Raw genomic sequence first — 27,758 nt, 5'->3', positions numbered from 1 at the left:
GGATAACACACTGAAAATAAAGGGCCAGCAATTCAGGACTGAGATGGAGGAATTTGTTCAGATTTGAAATTCTTTAACTAAGCCCTCAAATTGCCAAAACTGATGGATTTTTGGATGTTAAAAGCATCAAAGGATTATGTTGTAGGAAAGATGTTGTCAAGCTGGAAAGGGTGCAGAAAGGATTCACAAGGATTGTTGCCAGGACTCAAAGGCCTGAGTTATAGGGAGAGGCTGAACAGGTTAAGACTTTATTCCTTGGAGTCAGGAGGATGAGGTGTAATCTTATAGAGATGTTCAAAATCATGAGAGGAATAGATTGGGTAAATACACATACACCTTTTCCCATAGAGAAAATCGAGAACCAGAGGACAGAGGTTAAGGTGAGGGGGGAAGATTTAATAGGAACCCGAGATGTAACTTCTCTCTTTCCCATCTATATACTAAAACTCTTGTTTGTTTGTTCCTGAACTACAGCCAAAATGGTACACAATAGCGTGACAATTTTAGGCCCACCTTACACACCATTGTCCCTTTGGTGCTAATGGAAAGTTTTATTGAAATCAGTGTTATATTTTTAAAGTTATTCACATTTTAAAGTTTAAATCTATCTCAGAGGGGGAGGGTGCTGCACCAATGCAGGTGAGGTTTGGGCCCAACAGGTCCACTTGGTCTAGTATTTTCTAAAAATACAAAGTGAGGTGGGTATATGGATCGAGCAGCTGGAGGAAGTAGTTGAGGTGGGTACTATCATAACATTTAAAAGACGTTTGGAGAAGTACATGGATAGGGTAGGTTTAGAGGGTTAAGGGGCAAGTGCAGGTAGGTGGGACTAGTGTAGATGGGGCATGTTGGTCGGTGTGGGCAAGTTGGGCTGAAGGGTTTTCCACACTGTACGACTATGATTCTGCCTCTACTGGTAGAACTGATGGCATAATGGGTTGTGGTTAGCACAGTAAAGTGGTTATGAGGAAAAGATCAGCCATGATCCTTCGGATGGTGAAACAAGCAAGGTAGGGCCAAAGAGCCTTCTCCTGCTTCTATTGTAGATTCTTATTTCCTCCCTAGATGCTGTTAATTATTCCATTACAGAAAACAATGGGAAGAATCTACTATTCAAATCTACCACTTGTGGGAAGAACCTACTACTATGGGAAAAATCTGAGAAGGGTCCCGACCCAAAATGTCAGTCTGAAGAAGGGTCCAGACCTGAAACGTCATCTATATTATCCAGAGATGCTGCCTGAAGCATAGAGTTAATCCAGCATTTTGTGTGTTTTTGTTTGTAAACCAGCATCTGCGGTTCCTTGTACTCTACTATTGTTCATGATGCTGTGGATTTACGTTCAAATGCAGCCAGTGGTTGAATTTGTTAACACTCACCTGTTTAAATCAAACATCTGGCTAAGATATGGCTGAGGAGTGTACTGGGTTTTTAGTCTCTTCCTTTCCACTTCCCGCCAGCTCTCCTCTGTCCACTTCCGCTTGATGTGCTTGTCTTCTTGCTTCTTCTCAACATACTCTGCATAAGTCTGGATCCGGTAGCTCTCTGCATACCTACTGGTGTTTACAGCTGTGGAGGAGGCACAGGTAAGAGAATTTGGAGAATCAGGCACAGAAAAACATTATCACCCAACAAGTGTCAAGGCAAGAGAGTATGTACGAAGCCATTAAACTTTGAGCTTTTACCACTCTGAATTCATGACCCGATGTTAAAACTACCAGGTGCTGAGAGTTCTTTTATTTAAAGGTTTTGCATATCCTTGCTAATATGAAAATGAGACTTAACGGAAACAGAACAGACCTCGATGATTTCATAAGCAAAACATAATGTGCTGGCGAAAGAAATTCAGCAGCTTGGGTAGCACCAGTGGAGGAAATGGACAGGTGATGCCATTTCAGGTCAGGACCCTTCTTCAGACCCTTTGGAATAGGGAGGAGAAAGCTGGAAAAGGAAAGTGGGATGGGGCTAAGCCAGGCAAGTGATGGATGGATATGGATGAGTGGTTGATTGGCAGATGGATAGAGTAAGTGACAAAGGCTAACAGGTGAAAAGGAGACAAAAGGGTGTTAGAGGAGGAAAGAAGAGAAGAAATGAAAAACCAGAGGGAAGGATATAGGTAGAAATAGATGGGGAGAGGGAAGATGGGAGAGGGATAAAAGGGAAATGAGCAACTCGGGCAATGGGCCATGACTGTATGGAGGAGGGTAGCTGGGGAGATGGTGGGAAAAAAGTGTGTGTCCAGGGAGGGAGTGGCCATTACTTAAAATTGGAGAATTCAACGTTCATACCATTGGGATGCAAGCTTCTCAAGCGGAATACCAGGCACTGTTCCTCTAGTTTGCCTGTTGTCCAAGTCTGGCAATGGAGGAGGCCAAGGACATAAAAGTGGGTCGATTGTAATTCACAATATGGTTAGCCATATGGTTAGTGCACAACAAAAGCTTTTCACTCTACATTGGTACATGTGACAATAAACTGAACTCAAACTCAGTGGGCTCAGTATTAATATTACGATACATCATAAAGACCTTGACAATGTAAGCCCTCATTCTGGCTCTTGCAAGGACACCACACCTTGCTCTCAATTTCTCTGCCTCTGCTGCATCTGCCCCCATGTTAAGACTTTCCATTCGAGGACATCCGAGATATCCTCCTTCAATTAATGTGGTTTCACACCTTGCAGTTGTGGATGGGGCACTCAACCCTGCCATCTGTGTCCCACAATTCTGAGCCCACTGAGGTTGAGTTTAGTTTGTTGTCACATGTACCAATGTAGAGTGAAAAGCTTTTGTTGTGTCTCCTTTTCACCTGTTAGCCTTTGTCACTTAGTCGACCCATTCACAGTGTGCAGATACACGATAAAGGGAATAATGTGAAGCATAGTTAATGTAAGAAATGCTGCTGTTGGAGTAGAGATTTAAAAGAGTGGAGTGATTGTAATGCGAGATGCAGATACACTTCTGTGATGAGCAAACAAAGGGTTGCTTATGTTGGGCACCATCATATAATACAATGGATCACACTTTTGCATGCATGTTACATCTGTGCCCAACCAGATAATTTCTCTTATTTCCATCAGTCATAGAGTGACACAGTGTGGAAACAGGCGCTTCGGCCCAACTCGCCAACATCAGCCAACAATGTCCCAGCTACACTAGTCCCACTTGCCTGTGCTTGGTCCATATCCCTCTAAACCTGTCCTATCCATCTACCTGTCTAATTGTTTCTTAAACAATGGGATAGTCCCAGCCTCAACTACCTTCTCTGGCAGCTTGTACCATAGACCCACCACACTTTGTGTGAAAAAGTTACTCCACGGATTCCCATTAAATCTTTTCCCCTTCACCTGGAACCTATGTCCTCTGGTCCTCGATTCCCCTACTCTGGGCAAAGGACTGTGCATCTACCCGATCTATTCCTCTCATGATTTTGTACACCTCTATAAGATCTCCCCTCATCCTCCTGCACTCCATGGAATAGAGACCCAGCCTACTCAACCTCTCCCTATAACGCACGCCCTCTAATCCTGGCAACATCCTCGTCAATCTTTTCTGAACCCTTTCAAGCTTGACAATATCTTTCCAATAACATGGTGCCCAGAGCTGAACATAATATTCTAAATGCAGTCTCACCAACGTCTTATACAACTGCAACATGACCTCCCAACTTTTATACTCAATACTCTGACTGATGAAGGGCAAATTGCCAAAAGCCTTTTTGACCACATTATCTACCTGCGGCTCAACCTTCAAGGAACCATGCACCTGTGCTCCTAGATCCCTCTGCTGTAGTTGGGTCTTTTCACTTTTTTTTTTACACCATTGTCGGAAATTTCTCCACTGTTCTTAGACAATAGATACAGGAGTGGGCCATTCGGCCCTTCAAGCCAGCACCACCATTCACTGTGATCATGGCTGATCATCCACAATCAGTACCCCGTTCCTGCCTTCTCCCCAAATCCCTTGACTCCGCTATCTTTAAGAGCTCTATCTAACTCTCTCTTGAAGGCATCCAGAGAATTGGCCTCCACTGCCTTCTGAGGCAGAGAATTCCACAGATTTACAACTCTGAGTGATTTTTTTCCTCATCTCCGTTCTAAATGGCCTATCCCTTATTCTTAAACTGTGGCCCCAGCTTCAGGACCCCCCCAACATTGGGAACATGTTTCCTGCCTCTAGCGTGTCCACTCCCTTAATAATCTTATATGTTTCAATAAGATCCCCTCTCATCCTTCTAAATTTCAGTGTATACAAGCCCAGTCGCTCCATTCTTCTGCTTTCATCCCATTTTCTAATAACACTGAGTAAATGCATTGCTTATCTTTTGGCCCCTCGGAATTAATTCCACTCATCAGCAGAAAACCCCTCAATTGTCTGATTCTCTATTCTTATAGCTATCCAGCTCTGCACATCTGCTGGAGATGATCTGAGCAAGCTCTTTGCGTTGAGTCATACAGTACAGAAACAAGCCCTTTGGCCCAACTTGTCCCTGCCGACCAAGTTGCCCTATCTAAACTAGCCCCACTTGCTCATGTTTGGCCCATATATCCCTCTAAACCTCTCTCGGCAAGTTCACTTCTCCTACTGATGGTGATATAGACTCTTGCACGAGTCTACATCTTCCTCCATGATGTACTCAACAAACCAGACCCAAAATATTAACTGTGGCATTTCCCTGCCTACAGATGCTGCCCAACCTGCTGAGAATCTCCACTATTTTCCACCTGTAATATCTCACTGTAAGTGATTGCATGGACTCACTGCAACTTTAGCTTAATTATAGTTCAGGGTTGATGCCCACACCTTTCTGAAAATGTATTGCCAGGTTACATTTTCCACCACCCATCCCAACTGGACAGGAGAGAGCCAGCAACAGTGGACGTGAGAAGCAAGGCTGGCATGAGTGCGAATCAGGGTCTTGCTTTCCAGTCCTCATGGTCAGCTGCAGGAGACGCCCCCGGGGCACAAAGCTGGATGGGTGAGGAGAGGTGCATCGGTTCTCTGGGCGATTGGACGAAGGAGGCAGCTGGAGGTCCGCAGCAGCCTCGGGTTCACCTGGATCGAGCTCTGCTCCACAAGAACGCACACCTGCCTTTGGAATGGCAGCTAAACCTGGTGCCTCTTGCATGAGGTCTCAGTGGACTATTTCTGTACACTTTGCTAATTGGGGATTATGCTTGGGTATCACAATACTTTACTGGACTGTATGCAAAAAATAATTTCACTGTGCATTTGCACCCGTGACAGTAAAGTATCAATGAACTCAAACAGCTCGAGTAGACGTGACAGATATTACACTATTACAACACCAATTCTGTCCTTCTCCACTAGATTTTAATTAATTCAGAACATTGGACTACCCCAAGCCAATGTCCCTTCCCTGCATGCACTCTACTTTCCAACCTCAATCTTTGGAAAAGTTCATATCACACCAAGATTCTCTAATTTCACAGTTCAGCCCTTCCAAAGCAAAATTTGATCCATGTGCTATGCCAAACAAGCAAGATTTCAACAGACTAACAGCTGCCTAGTCACCAAGGTAAAAGCTGCAAGATGTTAAAAGATGTCAAATATATAAAGTAAGCTCCCACTGAGTCCTGGAGACACAGAGGTGACAAGCTGTTAATTGAAACAGCTTCAGCTATGATCTGCCACCGTATTATAATGCCATTGCCTGTAACAGTTGTTCGTATCTGTCTAGCTGACAAAAATCAGCTGCATACTGGGCAAAAGAGGATGAAATTTCTACTAGTTAAAACTAACTCAATGACTACTTCATAAATGTAGACTTGTTAAAAATCTATTTTAATGAAAGTAGATCAATAGAACAATCTAACAATGTTATTTTAGGCCAAAGCTAGTTTTCAGCACACTGCCTTTGATATATAAGCCAAGTCGTGGTGCAATGCCAATATTTCAGCTGATGAATCTGCACATTAAACTAGCTTGTTAGTCTACCATGTTGCAATGTGACTCAGTTAAGAATGCAATATTCCCGTTTACTGAACACAATTAAACAACACAAGAAACATCTCTCCCCTTGCATGACGAAGGTGCTCAATACAGAAAAATAAGGAATTTTATCTAAACAATTTTAAGTAAAAAATGGGCTAGAGTAAAGCAAAATAAAATAAGGTGAAGCGAACCTTTAACCAAAAAGTGTTATGACCTAACTGGAGTTAACAATCCACTTGAAACTATTGCCTTTGTAAGGAGAGTAAAATGGAAGGAATCTCAATATAGTAAGTAGAAACAGATGTCTGTAACAATAGGTACATGTATTGCTGTTACGAATCAAATGGCGGAGTGGACTCAATGGGCTAAATTGATTGAATGTTAGGTTTGTTCAACACTGCTCTAGAGTTAATTATACTGCACGGAAGCAGGCCCTTCGTTCCAATTTGCCCGTGCCGACCAAGATGCACCATCTACACTAGTCCCATTTGGCCACATTTTGCCCTTACCCCACTAAACCTTTGTTATTGATGTACCATTTAATGCCTTTTAAATGTTGTTATTGTACCTGCCTTAACTACCTCCTCAGGCACCTAGTTTCATATACCGACCACCCTCAGTGGGAAAAGCTTTTATATTTTAAGGATTACTGATTAAGGCATTAACTTTAATACTACAATTCCAAGAACTATATTCTGCACTCTGTATCTTCTCCTTTGCTCTATTATATTTGAGTTGGACTTGATTGTATTCATGTCTGATCTGATTATATAGCATGCAAAACATAGCTTTTCATGGTATCTCTGTACACATGACAATAATGAACCTAAACCCAAACATTGCATTGTACACATTTTGGAATTATTAGCACATCTGTTGGTCACAGCAATAGGCAGTGCAGAAAATGTGGCACCGGTTGCTGCCTCTGAATGGATTGAAATCCAACAAACAGATTACAGAAGATAGACAAAGTGCTGGAGCACCTCAGTGGGTCAGGCAGCATCTCTGGAGGAAAAAGATTGGGACCCTTCTTCAGATCAGGAGTCTGAAGAAGGGTCCCAACCGGAAACGTCACCTATCCCTTTTCTCCAGAGATGCTACCTGACCCGCTGAGTTACACTAGCACCGTGTGTTTAACTTTGATATAAAACAGCATTTGCAATTCTTTGTTTCTACAGAGTTTACAGAGATCACTCGTGAGGTAACTTTGTTTAAGCATCGTATTTTCATCTGAACAGAGCAGTAAAATCAAAACAAACTTATCTAACCAAGATTAAAAAACAAAAAACTTTTATATAACCAGCAACTTCAGGCAGAAACAAAAGAAAAAATAACCATTTTACATTACCATAGAACCACTAAAAACGTATCCAATAGATTCACAATAAGAGGGTGGCAATGACAACACTATTTGGATTTGCTCCTTATGTTTTCACATGACATCACGTCTCCAACTATACTTCCCTTGTGTTCCTCGTACTGATCTATGAATTTAGCACATTGTGCCAATTTCTTGGACATTTCTATCTCGCCACAGCATCATCTTCAACCAAGAGAAACCGAGAAGCACTTCATAAAAATAGTGAAAGATTGCATGTGGAGAGGATGTTTCCAGTAGTGGGATATTCTAGGACCAGAGGGCACAGCCTCAGAGTAAAAGGACATATCTTTAGAATGGAGATGAGGAGGAATTTATTTAGTCAGAGGGTGGTGAATCTATTGGTACAGACTGCTCTGGAGACCGTCATTAGGTATGTTTGAAACAGAGGTGGATAGATTCTTGATTAGTGTCAAAGGGTTAGAGAAGGCAGGAGAATGGGATTGAGAGGAAAAAAGATCAGACATGAATCAAATATCGAAGCACTCAATGGGCCGAATGGCCTAATTATCGTCTTGTGTCTAATGATTTTATGAAGATTTTATTTCTTAAAGTCGGAAAGTCAGTCAAGAATTACTTCAACCTAAAATCCACATTGTGATAGTGGCTGGAGGAAATTTATTTTCAAGGAAGCTTTTAGCTTGGGAGATTTTGGGTTTACATATTTAATAAGAAAATATGCAAGAGAACAGAACAGGTGGATTGCTGATATAGGAACACAAGAACAATGAGATAAATAGCCTCTTGCTAAGTTACAAACCCCAATGGCTTAAACTGTTTTTAAATAATAGAGTACAGGCATCACATAGACCAGTATTTTTAGACACGTGAGTGGCTCTGCTCTAATTAAGAGGCTTATTCTTAAAAATGCTGCACTTTGCCTTTTCATTTATTACCTTCTATATTAGAAACACAGAACGGTGCAAAATCATGGTGGCCTCCAGAGTCTCATTCTTCCGAGACCTTCCCAGGGTTCTAAAGATAGCCAAAATCTCAAATGGCTGTGCTGGACAGGTGCATGAAGATTTTATTGTGGATACGGGATAGGTTCTCACCACAGAACGTTAGCAGTTATAAAGTAAAAAATTAAGACTTAACTTCATGTTGTTAATCATTGCCATTATAATTTTAAAAGCAGTGCCGGCATTAACAAATTTAAAACAAAATAAATTTAGAAAAAAAAAAAAAATCGGGGAAGCCAAGGGTAGAAATGAAACATTCAAGTAGACAATCATTAGACAATGCAAACCTTGCTGTCAACAGCATCACAGCAAGATGAGAATTAGGTCATGGACTCAAACAAAAACAAAAAAAATTTAAACATAAATCATACAAAATTCTGCAAGTTAGTAAAATGATAAAGGACTGTGCAAATAAAAGAGACACTAGTGCACATGCAAGGAACTATAAATGCAGGAGACAAGCTGCTGGAGTAACTCAGCAGGTCAGGCAGCATCTCCGGAGAACATGGACAGGTGATGTTTTGGATTAAGACCCTTAGGCAGATTGGCATTGGTCGAGGATGGGGGAAGGGGTTGAGAAAATACGAAGGCAGGCACAAAAGGATGAAGGAGGTGCAAAACCAACAGCAGTCAAGGTTTACAACCGGCAATAGGCACAAAGCAGAGGCTGCTTCCGAATGCCCAGAGCATTAACCAATGATCACTTTCGGCATGGAATAATAGACGATTCCAGAAGTGTATCCAGAAATCACCTCTGCAGGAAAGGAGGTGTGGGGGTCATGATTACTGGTAAAAGTTTTACAAGTAACCACGTATAAAAATATGACTATGACAAGCACATGGCTTTATCAAACCACAAGAACATTTTTTTCAAACACACTACACACAAGAATTCCTGCAGAGCAAACAACCACCCCTTTCCCCACTGGTACTGTTTATGATTTAGTGGGAAGTACAGACTGCTGTACAATCACTGACTCATAGCTGGCCTTTCAAATACAAATTCAAACGCCTGAAGGAAACTTTTCCATGCTTCTGTCTGAAAGACAAGATGATGCTTTCCAAAGACTTGACAAGCTAAGGAGTAAATGGGGCATATTGACCACAGTTGTGGTTTCTGATCTGCATTATATTCTCCTTTTTAAAGTGCAATTGAAACTTTTGCTTAAATGGGAAGTAGTCTCATGCTAAATATTTCCCAGAACATGGAGGGAAAACAATTCTATTCAATCTCCCAAGCATGTTATAATCCCATCATCCTAACTAAAAGAAATTAAGAAATCCCAGAACCAACATGTAAGCGAATTTATTACAGGATTGGCTTATGAACAAGCTTGTTCATGTTTTAAAAATACCCTTTTTCCCCCCAATCTATCAATATGTACAAATTTTATATTACATCCGCAATGGTTCAAGTGTTAAATAAGTCCGTTTTTCGTATAAACAGGCTATTGCACTTCCGTGCCAAGTCCAATATGCACACAGCTCAAAATAGAACTAAAATACAGGTAGCAAAGTTTCACAATGCAATAGGAACTTAAGCAGTTTCACAAGTTGCACTATTTTAATATTCTAATTTTGAAAAGTAACTATCAAAAAATTCTATTGTTATTAATTTGGAATGTAAAGCTTATTAAAATACTCTAAGTGAAATAATATTGAAACCAAAAAAAGATAACCCACTTGATGACTCTACACTTTTCTGCTATCTACACACTGACCATCTGCAGAAACGAAAACATGGCAAACTACCATTAAGTATACAAAAGTTTAAGCACATTGACTGTCTCATAGTCAGTCTGCACTTGAATGGAACACTGTTAAGAGGACAGATGCACGCTGTGTGGCAGATAATGACTCAGCTCTTATGAGGCAGTCAAGTCAGAGAACAATGTCAGCAACCCAAGGCAAACTCCCCAATAACTACATTATCACACCTGTCCAACCATCTGCTTAGGTCAGAGTGATTCATTGATCCCTGGGGTGTGTTTCAGTCAGTGCTGCTGCCACTCCTTGCTGATTAATCCTAGCAATTGCATACACACCCTGGGCTTTGGCAGCTCTCTGGCAACCCATTTACAGGTCCAGCTGCTTTTGGGGAAGCTGGTTCTGCACATGTGCAATTTTGCTCGCCACTGTTAATTTTGAATTATTTCGGAAGGGAAGAAAGTGGTGGGAAGCACTGTGGCCTCCAAACTAGACTCAACTCACAACATTAAGTTCAAGAACGCTTCCTGGCAGTGGTTTGTCCCCCCAACCTCATTGAATTTAAAATATACTAGACCAAGTGGACCCATTGGGCCAAAAACCTCTCCAGCATTGGTGCGGCACCCTCTTCGCCCCATCTCCCCTCTCCCCCTCCCTTCCTCCTCCTCTTCCCCTTCCCCCACTCCATCCCCCTCAACCCCCATTATCCTCCCTCCCCGTCCCCCTCCTCCCTCCCTCCTCCCTCCCTAGGAGATAGATTTAAACTTTAAAATATGAATAACTGTTAAAATATAACACCGATTTCAATGAAACTTCTTCCATTAGCACCAAAGGGACGACGGTGAGTAAGGTGGGCCTAAAATTGTTGCGCTATCGTGTACCGTTTTGGCTGTAGTTCAGGAACAAACAAACAAGAGTTTTAGTATATAGAATGGCCCATTCACATGGGTTCGATCTCAACTCTGGGTGCTGTTTGTACAGGGTTTGTACATTCTCCCCGTTTCCTCTTTTTAAAAAAAATCCAAAATGTTTTTATTCAATTATACACACATGCACAGAGTAGTAACAAAATCAAGACTGCCATTGGCAGTTTACAAACAAAGTTATTAGATTAAAATATTGTCAACTTTATCTACAATGCACTGGTGCTCCAGTTTCCCCCCAAATTCCAAAGATATGCAGTTTGTAGGTTAATTGGCTTTGGTAAATTGTCCCTCGTGTGTATGATAGTGCTAGTGTATGGGCTCGCTGGTCAGCGTGGCCGGCTCGGTGGGCTGATGGGCCTGTTTCCATGCTGTCGCTCCCATTACTAAAGCATGCGTCCATTTACAACTCAGCATGTCAGTCCACCACCAGTTTTCCTTGGCTGCCTATTACTTTGATATGGCTTTCCAATCACACCAAATACCTGCAGAATAAATGCAATGTTTCTTGTTGTGTAGTGCTGATATTGGACAATTTTTTTAAGATGTTTAGCAACCACTTTAGAGGTACAGAGTGGAAACAGGCCCTTCGAGTCCATGCCAACCAGAGATCACTACTAGCACTATCTTACACAGGAGGGACAATTTACAATTTTACCAAAGTCAATGAACCTACAAACCTGAACATCTTTGGAGTGTGGAAGGAAACCGGAGCACCCGGAGAAAACCACGCGGTCACAGGAGGAACGTACAAACTCCGTTCAGACAACACCCGTAGTCAAGATTCAAGCCAGGTCTCTGGCGACCTAAGGCAGCAACTCTACTGCTGTGCCAACGTGCTGCTCCCTTGTAGGACACTTCATAGCATACTTGTACCCAACAAACTCCTGCTTCTGCACCATAACAACCACCAGATAATATTTTTAATATTGATGGGTGAAGAATATTTATGTTGAATAATGTTGAGATATCTACCCAGGAACACCAGGCTAACTTTTGTGATCAAGTCACTGGATGGGACTTGAACCCACAGTCTCTGACTCAGAAGTACAGCAGTTTACAAGGGAGGGATTTTGAACAAAGGATTCTACTAACTGAGCCGCATCTGACACATACCCTGTAACTCCAGAGCCAGGGCATGAGTCAAGAATCATGTGCAGACTGGAATTTTGAAATTAAATTTACAAATCCCCGGGTACTACCGCAGAATTTCGAATCTGATATTAGAACGTCGTACACCACAAGCTGAACGAGCCCCACATTTAAGGACAGCACAGTAGTGCAACTGTAGAACTGTTGCCTTACAGCGCCAGATATCAGAGTTCGATCCTGACCACCCAGTTGCTGTCTGTCCGGAGCTGTACGTTCGCCCTGTGACCGTGTGGGTTTTCTCCGGGTGCTTCGGTTTCCTCCCACATTCCAAAGATGCGCAGGTTTGTAGGTTAACTGGCTTCTGTAAATTACCCCTTGTGTGTAGGATGTGAAAGTGGGCAACATGGAACTATTGAATGGGTGATCGATGGTCGGCGTGGACTTGGTGGGCCGAGAGGCTCCTTTCCATGCTGTCTCTCTAAACCTAAAGCCGAGACCACTGCTGTTTGTGATATATGTGTGTGTGCGCATATACATACGTCATATATATATATATATATATGACGTAAATGTAGACGCAAGTTTTAAGATGACACCACGATTGCTGGAGTTGCGGACTGTGAGGAAGGCTGTCAAAGTATGCAGAAATAGGCAGGGAAATTGCAGATGGCGTTTAATCAGGGCAAATGTGAGGTGTTGCATTTTTTAGGCCAAATGCGTGAAGAAAATATACAATTAATGGCATGATCCTCAACAGCATTGGTGTACAGAGGAATATTGGGGCCCAAGTCCTTAACTTCCTGAAAGTGGCAGCACAAGTAGATACGAAGGGTAAAGAAATCTCATGGCATGTTTGCTTTTATAGGTCAAGGAATTGAGTACAAAAGTCAAGAAGTCATCATGCAGCTTTATTGGACTTTGATTAGCCCACATTTGGAGTATTGTGTGCAGTTCACGTGGCCCCATTACAGGCTCAACATTGGGAATGATTCCTGGATTGGGGGTATGAGCTACAAGGAGAGGATGGACAGGCTTGGATTGTTTTCTCTGGAATGCCAGAGGTTGCAGGAAGACCTGATAGAAGTATATCAAATTGCGGGAAGCATAGATAGACAGTTAGAATCTTTTTCTCAGGATGTGGAAAAAAAATCAAATACTAGAGGGCATAGCTTCAAGATGAGAGGAGCAAAGTTAAAGGAGGTGAGAAGTTGTTTTTACTACACAGTGTGCTGAACACTTGGAAAGTGCTCGGAGTGGTGGTAGAAGCAGATACATAAGTGGCATTTAAAAATCTTTTAGATAGGTATATAGATATGCAGGGAATTAAGGGATATGGGTTATGTGCAGGTAGATTAATGATGGTCTTAGCATCAGGCTCTGCCCAGATATTGTGGGCCAAAGGGCCTGTTTTCCTGTTGTATTGTTCAAACTTATATACTAATTCCATTTGCTGATGTTTGACCCATATCTCTCCAAGTCTTCCCTATCCATGTACCCGTCCAAAAGCTTTTTAAATGTTAATGCACCTTTTAAATATTCTATTTAAGTAGTTTGCCTGCTGGAGTCTGATTTACTTATTTAAAATGTGGGGTAGATGTTTTGTGAATGACATCTGTGGCTCAGTTGGAATTTTCTCCTCCAGGTTCGAATTGAGAGAGAGACAAAATGCTGGAGTAACTCAGCAGGTCAAGGAGCATCGCTGGAGAAAATGGACAGGTGACGTTTCGAGCCGGGACCCTTCTTCCAACACGATTGCTGGAGGGAGAGCGCAGAGAAAAAAAAAACTTTAAGCAAAAAGAGGCAGAACAAATCATGGCTGGCAACAGAAGACCTCAGGTTATCTTTCTGATAATTACGAACCTAGGCTGAAACTCCACTGTAAAGATGGAGAATAAACTTGAAGCGCCATCAGTATTCATGTGTATGTATGAGATTCCAAAGGATGATTAAAAGAAAGGCTAATCTCAATCATCAGTGAAAATATTTTTTAAAAAACAGAATTATCAAATTTTAAAACATTGCACTATCACGTTGTTATTTTGTGCACAAATTGTACATTTTCTACTACAGCAGTTCCTCTTCAAAAGCACATTGAATCATCTCGAAAGGACATTTACAAATTCAAACCCTTTCATTTATAAAATAAATGCTTTAACGGCCATGTTTTATAGGGCAAAAACAGTGGAAATAATACTTTGCAGCTCAACTGTAACCTACAGCAAGCACTAGTCACCTGCAGATAATTCAATTGAAACATTACCATCCCCAAAACCAGTCTGGTAGCCATTAATGGGACCATAACAGGATATATTTAGTTGCTCCTTGCAACCTAGAACATAGCTTTGTATTCTCTTGAGCCTAGAGTGGAGAGATGCATCCATGAAGAACAGGATTATATGGTGAATCTTAACAGTGCCTCTCAGCTTTCTGCAGATAAGGAGGATTTATGTACTGCACTATTCTAAACATTCTTCTCTATGATTTGTTGGCACATGAGTCACTCCATTTGTTCCCAAGCTCAACTTCTGCGGAATGAGCAAATTCTATACAATTGCGTTTCAGTGCCAATTGTATCCACATATTTTTCTGCAAAATTAGCTGTATTCTTTGCTCGGTTTGAGTAAGACGTTATCCTCAACAACAAAAAAAGAAAATGCAGCAGTCCCGCAACTCTTACGATGGTCATTTATGATTAAGAAAAGGCAGCCACTAAAGAATGTTAGCTCAGTCGGCTGTTACCGCAAGCTTTTGCTGATATAGCACAGAACTGAATCATTGCTCTCTCAGTCTGTTTGGTTTTAGAAAAAAGTCTATGCAGCCTCAGGTTAGGACAAGTAAAGTGCCACATTAAACAAGGCCGGGGCGCTGGCAAACAATATATTTGAATAATGGAATAAGTGCTAGATTTTAGAATGCGTCCATTATCTTTCAGCATGTACAATCCACAAGGCATTCTGCTCATCTGGTTTGTGCCAGTGTTTATAATAATAATGCATTTTATTTATATAGCGCTTTTCATATACTCAAAGACGCTTTACAGAGATTTAGAGAACATAGGGAAATGAATAAATAGATAAATAAGTAAATAAGTAAACGAACAGAGAAAGGAGACAGAAGGTGAGGTGACCTTCAGTGGTTGAAGGCAGTACTGAACAGGTGAGACTTCAGCGATGTTTTGAATGTGGTGAGTGTGGAGGAGTCTCTAACGGTTTGGGGTAGTGAGTTCCATAGGGTGGGAGCAGCGATGGAGAAAGCCCTGTCCCCCCAGGATCTGAGTTTGGTCCGGATGTGGGGGGATAGGAGATTGGCAGCAGCAGAGCGGAGGGTGCAGGTGGGAGTGTGCCTGTGGAGGAGGTCGGTCAGGTAGGATGGGGCCAGGTTATGGAGGGCTTTGTAGGTTATGAGGAGGATTTTGTACTGGATTCTCTGGGGGATGGGGAGCCAGTGGAGTTTGTAAAGGACGGGGGTGATATGGTCACGGATCGGGGTGTGGGTGAGTAGACGGGCAGCGGAGTTTTGAATGTGTTGAAGTTTACTGATGATTTTTGAGGGTGCGCCATAGAGGAGGCTGTTGCAGTAGTCCAGACGGGAGGTGATGAAGGCGTGAATGAGGGTTTCTGCAGCTGTGGAGGAGAGGGATGGACGGAGAGGGCAATGTTTTTGAGGTGGAAGAAGGCTGTCTTTGTGATGTGTTTGATGTGTTTGTCGAAGGAGAGGGTTTGATCAAAGATGATTCCAAGATTCCGGATGTGAGGGGAGGTGGATACTGGGAGACCATCAATGTTGAGGATGAAGTTTTGGGTGGATTTGGTGAGCGTTTTTGGACCAATGATGATGATTTCAGATTTGTTGCAATTGAGTTTGAGGAAATTTGATTGAAGCCAAGATTTTATTTCAGTGATGCAGTTTGTCAGTGTAGTGTGTGGTGGGGGAGATTGACTTGGTGGAGATGAGGAGCTGGATATCATCGGCGAAGCAGTGGAAGTTGAGACCATGACGGCGGATTAATTGACCAAGGGGGAACAGGTAGAGGATGAAGAGGAGGGGGCCAAGGACTGAGCCTTGGGGGACACCTTGGGGGAGGGGCGCGGTGGGGGATTTACAGTTGTTAATGGAGATGAACTGGTGTCTGTCAGAGAGGTAAGATTTGAACCAGGATAGGGCTGTGCCGGTGATGTTAAGGGAGGTTTCAAGTCGGGTGAGGAGAATGGAGTGATTTATGGTGTCAAAGGCGGCGCTGAGGTCAAGTAGGATGAGGATGTTGAGGTTGCCAGCGTCGGAGGGGAGGAGAATGTCGTTTGTGATTTTGAGGAGCGCAGTTTCAGTACAGTGGTTTGAGCGGAATCCGGATTGGAAAGTTTCATACAGGTTATTGGTAGAGAGGTGGTATTTGAGTTGGGAAGCTACAGCACGTTCCAAAACTTTGGACAGAAAGGGTAGGTTGGAGATTGGTCTGAAGTTGTTTGGGGTGTCAGGGTTTAGACCAGGTTTTTTCAGAATGGGGGTGACATTTTGAGGGATGGCGGGACGATGCCAGTGGACAGGGAGGAGTTTATTGTTGCAGTGATAAGTGGAGAGAGAGCAGGAAGGCAGGCCTTGACAAAGCTGGAGGGGATGGGGTCCAGAGAGCAGGTGGCAGTTTTTATTCCTGTGAAGAGGTCAGAGAGGTCGGTGGTGGAGATTGGGGAGAACTGAGGCAGGGGTTGACAGGATAAGGGGGGGGCAGGTGGTTTGAGGGGGAGCAGGTGCGTTGGTGGTTAAGGTGCTGTAGATGTTGTCTATTTTGCTTTGGAAGAATGAAAGGAAAGTGGTGCATTTGTCAACTGTGAATGATTGGGAGATGGTGTCCAGGGGGCTGAGGAGTTTGTTTATTGTAGAGAAGAGTGTTTTTGGGTTTCCGGAGCCAGAGTGAATTATTTGAGAGTAGTAGGTGGAGTGGGCGAGGCGAGAGGGCATCTTTGTAGTGCTGCAGGTGGTCTTTGTAGGCTTGGGAGTGAATTGTGAGACCTGTTTTGTTGCGGAGTCTTTCAAGTTGGCGGGCATGAGTTTTCATCATGCGGAGTTCAGGGGTAAACCAGGGAGCAGAGTGGGTGAAGGAAACTGTTTTGGTTTTTATAGGTGCAAGCTGGTCGAGGCAGGAGGAGTGCGGTTGTAGTCGTCAGTGAGGTCAGAGGGGCTGTGGAGGTCAACGAAGGGAGAGGCGGACATTATTTCAGAGAGGGAGGATGAGAGCGAGGTAGGTGAAACAGAGTTCAGCTTACGGAAGTTGATTTTGCGTTTTTGCTTTGGAGCTGGGGTGGGAATGTTGACAGACATGGTGATGGCTAAGTGATCAGAGAGGGTGGGGTCGGAGCCAGAGAGGTGATGTAGATTTAGTCCAGTGGAGCAGACAAGGTCCAGAATGTGCCCACGGTTATGGGTGGGAAAATTGACGTGTTGAGTGAGGTTAAAGCAGTTGAGTATTTCAGTGAAGTCAGCGGTTATTGTGGAGTCAGTGGAGTCCATATGGATGTTGAAATCACCGAGGAGTAGGATTGAGGGGGAGAGAGAACAGAACTGGGTCAGAAAGTCAGAGAAGTCAGAAAGGAATGATGGGTGTGGTTTGGGAGGGCGGTAGACAACTGCCATGACTAATTTTGTGTGGCCAGAGAGTTTGAAAGCCAGGTGTTCAAATGAAAGAGCAGATGAGATGGAGATGAGGTTGATCTTGAAGTCCTGTCGGTGAATTACGGCAATCCCACCACCTCGGCCTTCCGAGCGTGGTTTATTGATGTAGGATATTTATTGATGTATGCTGCACTTGACCCTGTTAACAACCTCCTTCCTTTAAACCGCATTTGGAGTATTGAGAGTCGTTTTGGCCTCCATATATGAGGAAGGATGTGCTGACGTTGGAGAGGGTCCAGAGGAGGATTACGAGAATGATCTGGCAGAAGAGGTTAACATATGATGAGTGTTTGAAGGCACTGGGCCTGTACTCGCTGGAGTTTAGAAAGATGAGGGGGGACCTCATTGAAACTTACAGAATAATAAAAGGTCTGGATAGAGTGAACGTGGAGAGCATGTTTCCACTAGTGGGAGAGTCTTGGACCAAAGGCCATAGTCTCAGAATAAAAGGACGTACCTTTAGAAAGGAGATGAGGAGGAATTTCTTTAGTCAGTGGGTTGTGAATCTGTGGAATTCATTGCCAGACACAACTGTGGGGGCCAAGTCAATGGATATTTTTAAGGCAAAGATTGACAGATTCTTGATTAGTAAGGGTGCCAGGGCTTATGGAAAGAAGGCAGGAGAATTGGTTTGAGAGGGAAAGATGGATCAGCCACGTTTGAATGGTGGAGTGGACTTGAAGGGCCAAATGGCCTCATTCTGGTCCTGCAGCATCGTGTAATAGTTCTGACGTCAGTGGAACTGATCAACCAGTTAATCCCATGAATGTGATCCAGGCGTTTAGTTCTGGTCAGCCCATTACAGGAAAGATGTGGAGACTTTGGAAAGGGTGCAGAAGAGGTTAACCAGAATGATGCCTGGATTAGGGGATATTAGCTACAGGGAGAGGTTTGACAACTTCCATTGTTTTCCCTGGAACACCAGAGACTATGAGGAAATCTGATGGAAGCATATTAAATTATGAGAGGCACAGATAGGGTAGACAGAACTTTTTTCCCTGGGATGGAAACATCAAATTCTAGAGGGTATAGAATTAAGGTGAGAGGGGCAAATTTAAAGGAGATGCACGGGACAACTTTTTTTAAGAACTCAGTGATGGGTGCCTGGAACATGCTGCCAGGGTTTATAGTCAGGGCAGATATGATCATAACATTTAAGAGGCTTTTGGATTGATATATAGATATGGAGGGAATGGAGGGATATGGGTTATGCACGGGGAGATATGAGATGGTCTTGGCATTATGTTCAGTATGTACAATGGAGGCCATAGGGCCAGTTCTTGTGCAGCACTGTTCTATGAATCCATCAGACTCTGCAATTAAATGTGGGCATGTTACTGACCCATTCCTGCTTTTGTGCCAGAGGTCTGTTCTAGATTATTTGTGCCTCGTATACAAAGAGATGGAGTAACTCAGCGAGTCAGGCAGCATCTATAAAGGGATTGGACAGGTGACATATAGAGGATTGGACAAGAATTATATAGCGTGGAAACAGGCCCTTCGGCCCAACTAGCCCATGTCCACCAAGATGCGCCATCTACATTTGCCCCATATATTCCTCTAAACCTTTCCTATCCATGTACTTGCCCAAATGTCTTTTAAATATTGTGTATTGTACCTCCCCTGGCAGCTCGTTCGAGATACCACTCTGAGTGAAAAAGTTGCCCCTCGGGTTCCTATTAAACCTGGCCCCTCTCATCTTAAACCCATGTCCCCTGGTTCTTGATTCCTCTACTGTGGTTAAAAGACTGCATTTGCCATATTTATTCCCTCATGATCTGATACACCCAAGAACATCCCCTCAACCTCCTACGCTCCAAGGAATAAAGTCCTAGCCTGCCCAATGTCTCCCTTTAGCTCATTGGCAATGGTTCCAATAGTTCAAATTCTAACCTCAGAATATAGTTTGATCTATTTAGTCATACACAATGGGGTTAGGGGAATAAAGTGCACAGATTACAAAATACCCTTTTTCCCAAATTGTGATTCATCTGTGGTCTATTCACCTGCCCTTCAATGACCTCTGTCTGCTTATGAATTCATTAGTACTGTTACAACTTCGGAGAGACTCATTCATCAATTAGGAAATTGTGACATTCTAGATGAGAAAATCCAAACACAACTGAATATACTTCAAAAGGTTGATCACTGTACAATATACAATTCAAGTGAGTGTTAGATTTAGCTCTTAGGGCTAAAGGAATCAAGGGATATGGGGAAAAAGCAGGAACGGGGTACTGATTTTAGATGATCAGCCACGATCATATTAAATGGCTGGCTCAAAGGGCTGAATGGCCTATTCCTGCACCTATTTTTCTATGTTTTTTTCTATGAGAAAATTATATCATGAAGGCTCAGAGAAACCGATGATAAATATGTTGCAATGATATTGGTTTCTTTCAAAGCAATTTGCCAAGTAAACTTGAAGTTTAAGTAAAATAGTTTTTTACAATTATGGCTAAACAATAAAAAACACACATTTATTAGTAATGGAGTTCCTCTGAAATCCTTTGGGTGCAGGAAGAGAAAGAGGAAACAGAAGGATTATTTAGAGGAATTAAGACGATAGATTAAATTGGTCCGAAATGTATGGGGAAGTGAAATGTCAATACAAATGAAGTGATTTACATACAATCAAATTATTCACTTTGTTGATCACTGAAGAAAAATGTATTTAATCCACCTTTTAAAAAGCAACTCAAAATAACTGAGAAGAAGACCTTAACATTGAAATTGATGACAATGTCTGGAAGGTAGTACTGAAAAGTATAAAATCCTGTTCTATTAATTCTAGGCTACAACTGATTCAATTCAAGATTATACACAGATTACACTACTCTTAAGGTTAAGCTGCATAAAATCTTTCCTGATCTCTCACCTTTGTGTAATAGATGCAAGACCGCTGAGGGTACACTCGCTCACCACTTTTGGACTTGTCCAAAACTTCACAACTTTTGGTGTCTTTTATTTCAATGGTACTCTACTGTTTTAAACGTCACTTTCACTCCGGACCCTGAAACTGCTCTATTCGGGTATTCCACAACGCTTGAGAAGCTAGACCATAATGCTCGCACAATCTTGGTTTATGGTATGGTAATTGCCAACAGATGTATTTTGAAACTATGGAAATCAGACTCTGCTCCTCAGTTTGAGACTTGGTTAAGAGAATTAATGGGCATCTTACACGTAGAGAGGTTGAGATATGGATTGTCTGGCAACCCTCAAAAGTTCTTCAACATATGGAACCCAGTGCTGCAGCATATTAAGGACAAGTAAAACTATCCCCTCAATGCCACATGCTTTTGTACCTTCTTTGAATTCAGCAGTGAAAATACTGAAATATTTGGCTTGTGAAAATTACCGTGCCTCATGTTTTTGTGCTTTTGTCTTTTTTGTCACATTGTAGTTATGTTTAAAAAAATATATATTTTAATTTATTCATTTGTTTGTTTGTTTTTGTTTGTTTGTTTTCATGATTATGTAGGGAAGGGGTTTACCGTTGTTATAAGCACTGTAATCAATTAAATTAAAAATTAAAAAAATAAACATTAAAAAAATAAATTAAAAAAAAAAAACTGAGCATTCGTTTTATAATGCTCTATTTCAATAGCAGTAATCGAATATTGGAAATGGCTGAGCATGGTAATTGGAATAGATTAGAACAATAAGGGACCCTCATTACTAATGAAAACCAGCAGTTTGAATTACAAATTTGGTTGGAAAGACAAAACGTTCACTACAGTTTTAATTCTTTGCCAAGTAATTTTCAGCAAGCCATGGAGCATAGAACAGTCCAACACTGGAATGGGCCCTTCAGTCCACGATGCTTGTGCCAAACACGAGGTGCCAAGTTAAACCGATCTCATTTGCCTGTACACGATCCATATCGTTCTATTCCATACACTTCCATGTACCCATCTAAAAGCCACTATCATATCTACCTCCACCACAATCCTGGCAATGCGCTCCAGGCTGTCACTATCCTGTGTAGAAAAACTCCCCCTCTCACCTTATAGCGATGCCCTAGATAGAGGGTTGGATATTTCCAGCTTGGGAAAAGATTTTGACAGTCTACCCCATCTAATAATTTTATATCTTTCTATCAAGGATAGATGCTCAGAATCTCTTGCCCAGAGTAGGGGAAGACGACCAGAGGACACAGGTTTAAAGTGCAGGGGAAAAGATTTAGTAAGAATCTGAGGGGTGACCTTTTCATACAAAGGGTGGTGGGTGGATGGAACTAGCTGCCAGAGGATGCAGTTGAGACAGGAACTATTGCAACGTTCAAGAAACAATTAGACAGGTACATGGATAGGACAGGGTTAGAGGGATATGGGCCAAATGCAGGCAGGTGGGACATGTTCGGCAGTGTGGGCATGTTCAGCCAACGGGCCTGTCTTCTTCACTCAAGAGTTCAAGAGAAATATTATCAAACGGTTTAGAGAACAGTCAACAAATAAATAAAGGCTATCAGGTGCAATAAACAAAGTTGACAATGGCCAAACAGGGCGATAAAAGCACATGATTTGGACCAAATAATCTCCCCAGTCGGAGCACACTGTACAATGATACATGAGGCTGCAGGCAAGCACAAACCTGGGAGAATCAGCAACCACAAGAAAAACAAGAAGCTTCTAAAGTCAAGTGAGATATCGCATGTTTGTCAAATATTACAACTCCCAATATTTGCTTAACAATTCATTGGTTCAACCTAGATATGACTTGCTTACAAATTTTGGAGAAAAAGTACAACACTTGGTCACGAAGGGGAGGAGTGGGGGGAAAATGATAAAACATGAAGGGACATTCTGAAGCACTTCAAAAGGTGGAACCCAACTACTTAGGACTCTCAAACTTTCCATCTCTTGACCCCACTCTCAAGCTGCGAGCTCCAATGGTCAGAAACACAGAAAAGATGGACATCTACGTAATACCTTTCACAAACTCAGTCCTTCTCACAGGCACCAAAACATTTCTGAAGTGCAGTAGTGTAAAAGCTAAGAATAAACACTGCAAAAAGAATCCTAAATGTTAGGTATTCAGCATAACTGAACCTGTAGTCTAATAGAAATTCAATTGCTGAATCTTTCCCCATTCGTTGTGTTTATTCTATGCAAAGTTTAAGTATTTAAGGATTAGATAAACTAATAGCACTATTTAGTGGTATCAGTTTGTGAGAACCAGAAGGTCTAAGGTGAAGGAGAAAAGATTTAATAGGAATCCGAGGGGTAACTTTTTCCACACAAAGGGTGGTGGTGTATGGAACGAACTGCCGGAGAAGGTAGTTGAGCCAGGGACTATCGCAATGTTTAAGAAACAGTTAGACAGACACATATATAGGATGTTTAGAGGGATACCGGCCAAATGTAGGCAGGTGGGACTAGTGTAGATGGGCCATGTTGGTCAGTGTGGGCAAGTTGGGCCGAACGTCCCGTTTCCACGCTGCATTACTCTATGGCACTATATTTGTCAACTGTTTAAAGACAGAAAAAATAAACTATGTCACACAGTACAGTACAGGAACAGGTCATTCAGTGCACAATGTCAAAACCCAACATGATGCCAAATTAAACTAATCTCCTCCGTATACATGCAACACATAGCCCTCCACATCCATGTGCCTATCCAAAAGCTTCTTAAAATGCCACTACTACCTCGGCCTTCACCACCATCCCTGGCTGTATGTTCCAGGCACTCACCACCCACTGTTAAAAACTTGCCCTGCACATCTCCTTTAAACTTTGACCTTCTCACCTTAAAGCCATGCCCTCTAGTCATTGACATTTCCATTGGAAAAGGTTCTGCCTGTTTACCCTATCTATGCCTCAATTTTATGTACAGACACTGTTTTACACGTATCTGAGTTTTTGGAATAACACGCTTGTTCATTTAATACCAAAGCCTGAAATACACACTGGTACTCTTGGAGTTACGTGCTCAAATTTACATCAGGCAGTGTAGTTGTGTGTATATTTAATTTACAAGTTTTTGAATTGAGTGCTGTTTTAAAGAACATAACCCCTTTGTAAAAGGCGAGGTGCCTGTAGTTCTATCAGGTAAAAATACATTTCTGACCGAGAATCAAACCTGCCTCATGGTGGTGAAAGCGTTAAATCCTGACCAGGGACTATAAAGGGAGGTACTAGCAAGAAATGGATTCTGTGCATTATTAATACAGTACTTTAAAGCTGCATGCCAGTTCCAAAAACTGCATGTGTCTTATCGAGGGGCAATCTCTCCTTTGGAATACAGCAAACTGGATTTGTGTTACTCATGCCTTTTCTAAAGCTTCAGTGTGTTTCAACATGTTTTTAAAATGTTGTCCAAAAGTCTGTCTGCAAGGTGCTCTTATTAAAAGCCATCCAGTTATCAACATGCCAAATAATAAATTAGAAAGTTTGCCTCAAGGGTAAGAGGAAATAAAACAGACTTAAACTGTCTACACTGGAAAGAAATACAGCGTGGAAACAGGCCCTTCGGTCCAGAGTCCGCACCAACCAGTGATCACCCCATGGACTAGCACTACCCTGCAGACTAGGGACAATTTACATTTTTTACTGACGCCAAATTCACCGATAAACCTGCATGTCTTTGGAATGTGGGAAGAAAGCCACATGGTCACGGGGAGAACGTACAAACTCCGTACAGACAGCACCCATAGTCAGGATCGAACCTGGGTCTCTGGCACTGTAAGGTAGCAACTCTACCATTGCACCACCCCCAACGTTTAACAACGTTATTCTGGCAAGATGAAGATATACCAATTGGCTGAGCAAAACTTGAAAGTAGAGTTTCAAATGTAAAGTTGTGGACTGAAGGCAGCTGGACAAAGAACATTCTGTACATAGCAGCAGTGAATAAGCAGGCAGTGATGATCAATCCTTCAAGTATTTAATTCAGAATGCACTTTGATTTTTACACCCATGGGACTGCTGAGTAACATTTCCATTCATCATGCAAAAATGATGATTCAAACCTCAGCAGGTTTTTTTTCATCTAGAATCCACGACGTACTATTCATTTGTATATTTAAGCCTGAATTAGCAGCAACTGTGCTGGCAATGAGGTTTCAGATATTTCCAGTGAATGTCCCTCAACTCTCATCTGGGATAAAAGCAAGCTCACAAAAGATTATATTCACTTTAGGAACACCTACACTGCTTCTTTTCTTCTGTCGACACTAGGAACTGCTGGAATCCTGCATAGAACACAGAGTGCTGGAATAACTTAATGGGTCAGGTAGCAACTGGAGGACACAAATGAGTCTATGGAAGGGTTCCGACCTGAAACGTCACCTATTCATGTCTTCCAGCGATGTGGCCTAACCCACTAAGTTACTCTAGCACTTTTGTGTTCTTCCCGTGTGTTACCTGGCTTCCGAATGGTCCTTCCACAAGATACAATCCTATTCTCTTCTACCTCATTGCAGACATTGGACTTTGTCTATGGGACAATCGCGCTACAATGCCGAGAACTACATTCTGCACTCCACATCTTTCTCTTCACACTACCTATTGTTTGGTTTAATTGTATTTATGTACAGTGTTATCTGATTTGATCAGATAGCATGCATAACAAAGCTTTTCCCTGTGTCTCAGAACATGTGACGATTATAAACCTAAACCCGAATCTGTCAAAAGTGATCTTAGCAAGAACCCCATGGATAGAAAAAAATCCCACCAGAGCCTCCAGAGGGAGAGGAGGGTTGGTTGGGAAGGGAAGGAGAGAGAGAAAAGAAAAATCATACCTTCAGCTGATTAGTTAACACCACTCTTTGTGTCAGTTAAAAGATTGTGAGCTGAAGACCCTTTGCAGAAATATTGTTTTCCCAGAACAGATTTCCCCAGTCTTGCTGCTAAAATAAGGGCATGGCTCCTCTCAGTGGATTTTGTTTATACAAAGAGCTGAAGAACTGAAGGCACTAACCTGAATGGCAAGCCAATCTCCTGGCTTTATACCCACACCATTACCAGTGTCAAACATTGAACGTTCACATCACTGTTGTTTGAGACCGTACAGAAAACATGGCTGATACAACCATCATATCCGAAAAGGGCCACCAAGGTTACAAGATGACGACTATGGCTCATAAAATGGGAGCAGAGCCAACTATCAAAACACGCAAATGAAAACCAACAGCTGAATTTGCCGATTAGTGTCTTCCCCGACTCCTATCCAGTATTTGGAGTTTATTTCAAGCATTATATTGGTGTGTAAGTCTTACGAAAACAATTATTTCCATTTATAGTGAATCAGCCTGCATCAGCTCAAATTTTAAACACAGTGACAAATGTTATCTTTGCCAGAAACCATACACTTCCCTCAAAAAAAAAAGCAACAGAATGATAACTTATTTTGAAGTCAAGGAATTACCATGCTCCAGAAAAATTCTGCACAGAAATACTTCAATCTCTAGATTACTGACAGAGCACATTAATCTGCACAAGCAGTGGGCCACGACAGATGGAGATCAGCAACAGCCCAAAATTTATTGCATTAAAAACAGTCAAAGACACAATCAAACAAGATATCGTGTTCCAAACTGCTTTTGGAAGGCCCTAGAGACACTGTAGCATTCTGCACAGGAGGCAGCCATTTAAGTCAATGCCCATTCAAGGTCTTTGTTTGAGCAGTCATATTTTTGCCCACACGTTTTGCTCTCCAATCAGCAACCCTACAAGCCTATTCCACATACTACCCTACTCCCAAATTTTGTAATTTAGGTTTAGAGATACAGCATGGAAGCTGTCCCTTCAGCCCACCGAATCGACGCCAATCATTGATGACCTGTTCACATTTGTTCTATGGTATCCCATTTTCTCCTCACCTCCCCAAACATTGCGGCAATTTTTAAATATGCCAATTAACCTACAAAACTGCACATCTTTGGGATTTGACATAAAGTGAAACAGCGTGGAAACAAGCCCTTCGGCCCAACTTCCCCACACCGGCCAACATGTCCCAGCCACACGTACCTACCACGAATACCTGCCTGCATTTGGTCCATACCCCTCCAAGCCTGTCCTATCCATGTACCTGTCTAACTGTTTCTTAAAGGAGAAAGATGTGGGAGGAAAGTCACAAGGAGAACATGCAAACTCCACTCAGATAGGACCCAGAATCAGGAATGAACCAGGTCTCTGACACTGGGGAAGCAGCTCTACCAGCTGCACCACTGTGCTGCCAATTATATGATACAATGACGTTATACTTCTAATGTTAGGACATTGATGCAGCTTGCCAGAGAAGTGCATTTCTTCTATTCACTGTTCATGAAATTCATCTCTCTTATATCAACTCTTAACCTCTTCTGTTCCAAGGAGAACGTTTCCAACTTTTCCATACTTATGTACAACTAAAAACACAACCCCGGTAACATATTGGTAAACTACTCGTCTTATCAGTAGCTTTTGTAAGGTTTTATTTCACGTGTACATCAGTTCAAATTTCTCAATCGCGCACAATTTTTTTAAAGCATGACTGAAAAAAGTTTGTAAAAGGCAATTTTTTTGGAAGAAATTTTAGCTTGAGGCATTTTATAATTAAGGTGACCATATTGAAGATGTCACTACTAAAAAGTTAAAAATGAGGTGATGCTAAATAATGTAAACCACAGCTCTTCGATAGGATACATTTAAAGAATTCAATCAAAGATGGCCTTTTCTAGTAAATAATTTTGATTAAGAATGACAAATAATTTGAAATTAAAATGTTCCATCCAACATTCTTTCAGCATTTTCCTTCATATTCAATTTCTCGTGGAGTGAACCTTGTTGATGAAATAAATTATGAATCAACCATCAAATCTATTCATTAAGGATGTTAAGGCTAGGGATATTCTGGACATGGAAATAACACGTTGATCAAAATTTAGGAACTAGATACAAAACAAAAAAGTCCATTAGATAAATACTAAGTTAGTAATTGGAGTAATATGCTTGCCGATTATTGTTAAACAATGGAGCTGGAGTTCAAAGCAGTTTGGCACATTACTTTGATAGAATCATAGGTTGTGCCAGTATTATTAACCTAAATTGTATTTTCAAAATGTAATTGATCACATACTGCATTTTC

The 27,758-nt window shown here is 41.9% G+C and overlaps 1 protein-coding gene across 4 annotated transcripts in view; it reads right to left on the bottom strand.

Moving 5' to 3' along the window:
* Positions 1–27,758, bottom strand: part of parn (poly(A)-specific ribonuclease (deadenylation nuclease)) — a 127,654-nt gene that overhangs the window by 28,454 nt on the left and 71,442 nt on the right. For all 4 annotated transcript variants that reach the window (XM_078418153.1, XM_078418154.1, XM_078418155.1 and 1 more), the window contains exon 22: positions 1,381–1,570. In XM_078418153.1, the coding sequence (XP_078274279.1) occupies positions 1,381–1,570 (190 nt within the window). The remainder of the gene's footprint in view (positions 1–1,380; positions 1,571–27,758) is intronic.

The sequence above is a fragment of the Rhinoraja longicauda genome, chromosome 21, assembly GCF_053455715.1.
Source record: "Rhinoraja longicauda isolate Sanriku21f chromosome 21, sRhiLon1.1, whole genome shotgun sequence".
NCBI classification, from domain to species: Eukaryota; Metazoa; Chordata; class Chondrichthyes; order Rajiformes; family Arhynchobatidae; genus Rhinoraja; species Rhinoraja longicauda.
This window is presented reverse-complemented; position numbering and strand designations above follow the sequence as displayed.